The sequence below is a fragment of the Brassica oleracea genome, chromosome C9 (genome assembly GCF_000695525.1).
Source record: "Brassica oleracea var. oleracea cultivar TO1000 chromosome C9, BOL, whole genome shotgun sequence".
Lineage (NCBI taxonomy): Eukaryota > Viridiplantae > Streptophyta > Magnoliopsida > Brassicales > Brassicaceae > Brassica > Brassica oleracea.
The window spans coordinates 4,442,801-4,446,414 of record NC_027756.1 but is presented as its reverse complement, the minus strand read 5'-3'; the positions used below and the strand labels follow the sequence as shown (position 1 = coordinate 4,446,414).

Below are 3,614 nucleotides of genomic sequence, written 5' to 3'. Positions count from 1 at the left end.
AATAAGAGAAGCTGATGGCCGAGATGACTGAGTATGCAAACTTGAGTTCCTTTCTTTCCCGATCATATAGAGAGAAGCTTGATAAGAGAGCTTTAAAATCAGGTTGATATTATTGTCCTGAGTGGGAGCTTTAATCCATCTTAGAACATCCATGACCAGTGGAGGGGGTGAAAGATGGACAGCCGAGAAGAAGTACGAATACACCTCCTTGCTATAATCACAATCAGAGAAAATGTGATGTCGAGATTCATCAGCAACACCACACAAGAGACAGGTAGGAGACACTGCCACACCCTAATTCCTTATCCTGTCCTTTGTGGATAATTTGTCTAGAGCCATCAACCAAGCAAGAAACGCATGCTTCAGAATCCTTCCTTTGAACCATATTGCCTTATGCCAGGTCACTTCCGGGAGCCTATCATATAGGTGGTTCCACATGAGAGAAGACGAGAAATCCGACACAGGAGCCCCATCACCAAGTTGCCATAAAAAACGGTCATCGTCTTCTGACGTAACTATTGCTTGATGATCAGGTAAGCAATTCTTTAGAAAGCAAATAACCGGGTTCCTTGATCTTAAAGTGCTCATCCACCAGTTGTTATTCACTATAGCATCACGAACCACCGGTTCCCCTGAAAGACCACTCAACCTCGGACCCATCTCACCCGTTAAGTGTAAGAGCGGTCCTAATGATGTCCAATTATCATGCCAGAAACTTGCGGAAATGCCTGAGCCAACCTCACAGACCACAAACGGTCGAGCTAATTGCCTAAGCTTACAAAGCGATTTCCAAACCCAACTCCCTGATCTAGTAGCGTCAAGGATCCAGAAATTATCAGCACCAATTAAATGTAATCGAGTCCACGAAACCCATAGAGAACCAGACGAGGCAAACAACAGCCAGATGAGCTTCAGTCCCATGATCATGTTCCATGGGCTCAACCTCCTAAGGCCAAGGCCTCCTGATTTCGTGGAAGAGCATAATGCTTCCCAAGATACCTTAGCTCCTCTTGCTCCTGTTGGGACTCCCTTCCAAAGAAAACTATTGCACATTTGTTCCAGTGCCCTGAGACAACCATTCGGTAGAAGAAAGATAGAGGCCCAAAAAGATATAGTTGAGTAGATCACTGATTTCAACAGCTGCAGCCGACCCGCAAACGAGAGATGTTTAACTGTCCAAGAAGTAAACCAAGAATGAATCTTGTCCAGCAGAGGCTGATAATCCTGTTTTCTCAGTTTCTTTGTCGTGAGTGGAACTCCTAGATAACGAATCGGAAATGAGCCCTGAGAGATACCATGAGAGGCTGCAGAGGCTCGGTTACGGACCCTATCACCACCATAAAAAAATACTGCTGTCTTGCTTCTATTAATACCCAACCCAGAGCAGTTGTTAAAATTATCCAAGATGGAGAGTAATCCTTGAAGCGATTGGTCTGTCCCATCAAAGAACAGCAGCACATCATCGGCAAAACTAATGTGAGTTATAAGAGGGGCATTACCTAGAGGATGAATACCAAACACATGATCCATAGCGCCTCTGTCTAGGAGCTTGGAGAGAATGTCCATTGCCATAACAAACAGTAGCGAAGAGATAGGATCACCTTGTCTCAATCCCTTTTTTCCTGGAAAACAATCCAATAACTCTCCATTGAAAGCTATACTGAACGTTGTAGTGGTGATACATTCCTTAATCCAATCGATAAAGATCTCCGGAAGAGCAAACGCCTTAAGGATATTGAGCATGAAATCCCAGTTTAGATTGTCATAAGCCTACATTAAATCAATTTGAATACAGCCCCGAGTCGTTGGACCCCTCTTGAGAAATCCGGTGACCAGCTCAGATGCTAGAAGGACATTTTTGCAGAGAAACCGGCCTTTGATAAACCCCACCTGGTTATGTTGAACAACTTTCGGCACAAAAATCTTGAGACGCTTCTTCAGCAATCTTGCAATAACCTTATATACTGTCGAACAACAAGAGACAGGTCTGAACTTAGAGAGCTTGTCTGCCCCAGTGACCTTGGGGATCAGAGCAACCGTTGTAGCATTGAACTTCCTGAGTAATCTCCCTGAGGTAAAGAACTCTTTGACTGCCTATGTAGCTTCGTCTCCTACAATCTCCCAAGCATCCAGAAAAAATCAGCTGGAAAACCATCGGGCCCTGGCGCCTTGCACTTAGGCATTTTAAAGAACACAGCCTTGATCTCCTCCTCAGAAGGAATCCGAGTAGGCTCAGAAGCTACTGAGGTAGAGCACCGGAACGGATGGATATCACGGATCTCCTCCACTGTCATTGGGACTATGCCTATGCTTTCTGAACCCAACAAGTTTTTGAAATAAGCCACTGCCATTCCTTTAATCTGTTGCTGATTGTAGATTCTCAGACCTGTAGAATCCCTGATATATCGAATAGCATTCCAAGACTGATTAGCTAGAACAACACGGTGGAAGAACTTTGTATTAGAGTCTCCTTCTCGCAGCCATCGTATCCTCGACTTAAGCTTGAAGAAGTTTTCTTGAGCAGAGGCAAAAAATGCCCACGTATCCCTTGCAATAGATTCCTCCGTTACCAATGCTTCTGTCGGGGTCGTCATTAACGAGAATTGAATTCTTTCCAAGTCTTCTAATGCAGTCTTTGTTCTCTGCTGGATGTTGCTGAACTTATCTCTGTTCAACCTCTTGCAACATTCTTTTGCTTTCTTTAGCTTCTGCCCCAGAGTAAAAAGTTTCGATCCAATTCCCACCGATTCACTCCAGGCCAACCGGAGACTAGGGATGAAATTGGAATGAGTTGACACAAAGGAGGAGTATTTGAAGCTTTTCTTTCCTGATAGAGTTACTGGAGTGAAGGATATCAAACATGGAGAGTGGTCTGAGTCGCCCGAAGGATCAAATGTTGCTAAGGACTCTGGAAACTGAAGATTCCAAGACGGATTAACAATAGCTCGATCGAGCTTCCTCAAGATAGGGTCCTCCGGCCTACAGTTCGTCCAAATATAATAGGTGCCCCTGCAGCTGAGATATGTGAGCTTGTTTGTATCCAAAAAGGACCTTAAATCCTCCATTCCTCGTAAAGGAGGAACATATGATTTGATCGAGTAATGCTCGCTGGTGTTCAAGATCTGGTTAAAGTCTCTTACCATCAACCAAGCAGAGTTGTGAAGAGTGGAGGAAGAGTTAAGAACTGAAAGCTCCCGCCACAAATCCTTTCTCTGACTCTCAGTATTAAATCCATAAACAAATGCCACTGTAACTGAGATACCAGTAGCAGGATCAAACACTCCACACAAAATAAACTGAGCAGATTTCTTATATACAACGACTGAAATTGTCGGATCCCACACAATCCAGATCCTGCCCAACTCAGCAAACGAGTAATTATTTTACCATCTCCAACCAGGAAAGGTCGAAGTTATTATACCTAGAGCGTTCTCCTCTAAGTCCCTCGTCTCCAAAATACTTCCAATGAGCGATCTGTTATTATTGATCCAGAATTTTACAAAAGATTGCCGAGTACTGTTATTAAACCCTCTTACATTCCAAGAAAAAAATCTTCATATTTACAACAAAAGGTGGGAGAAGAGCTTAGAATCGACGAGGTTCCCCCCCCCCCC

General features: G+C 43.9%; 1 protein-coding gene across 1 annotated transcript in view; it reads right to left on the bottom strand.

The window, feature by feature from the left end:
• Positions 1-294: 294 nt before the first annotated feature.
• The window catches only part of LOC106314145, a 4,910-nt gene continuing 1,590 nt past the window's right edge, over positions 295-3,614 (bottom strand). The window contains exons 5-8 of the mRNA XM_013752079.1: positions 3,422-3,474; positions 2,116-3,354; positions 1,891-2,056; positions 295-1,770 (exon numbers count right to left, since the gene is read on the bottom strand). Of these exons, the coding sequence (XP_013607533.1) occupies positions 295-1,770; positions 1,891-2,056; positions 2,116-3,354; positions 3,422-3,474 (2,934 nt within the window). The remainder of the gene's footprint in view (positions 1,771-1,890; positions 2,057-2,115; positions 3,355-3,421; positions 3,475-3,614) is intronic.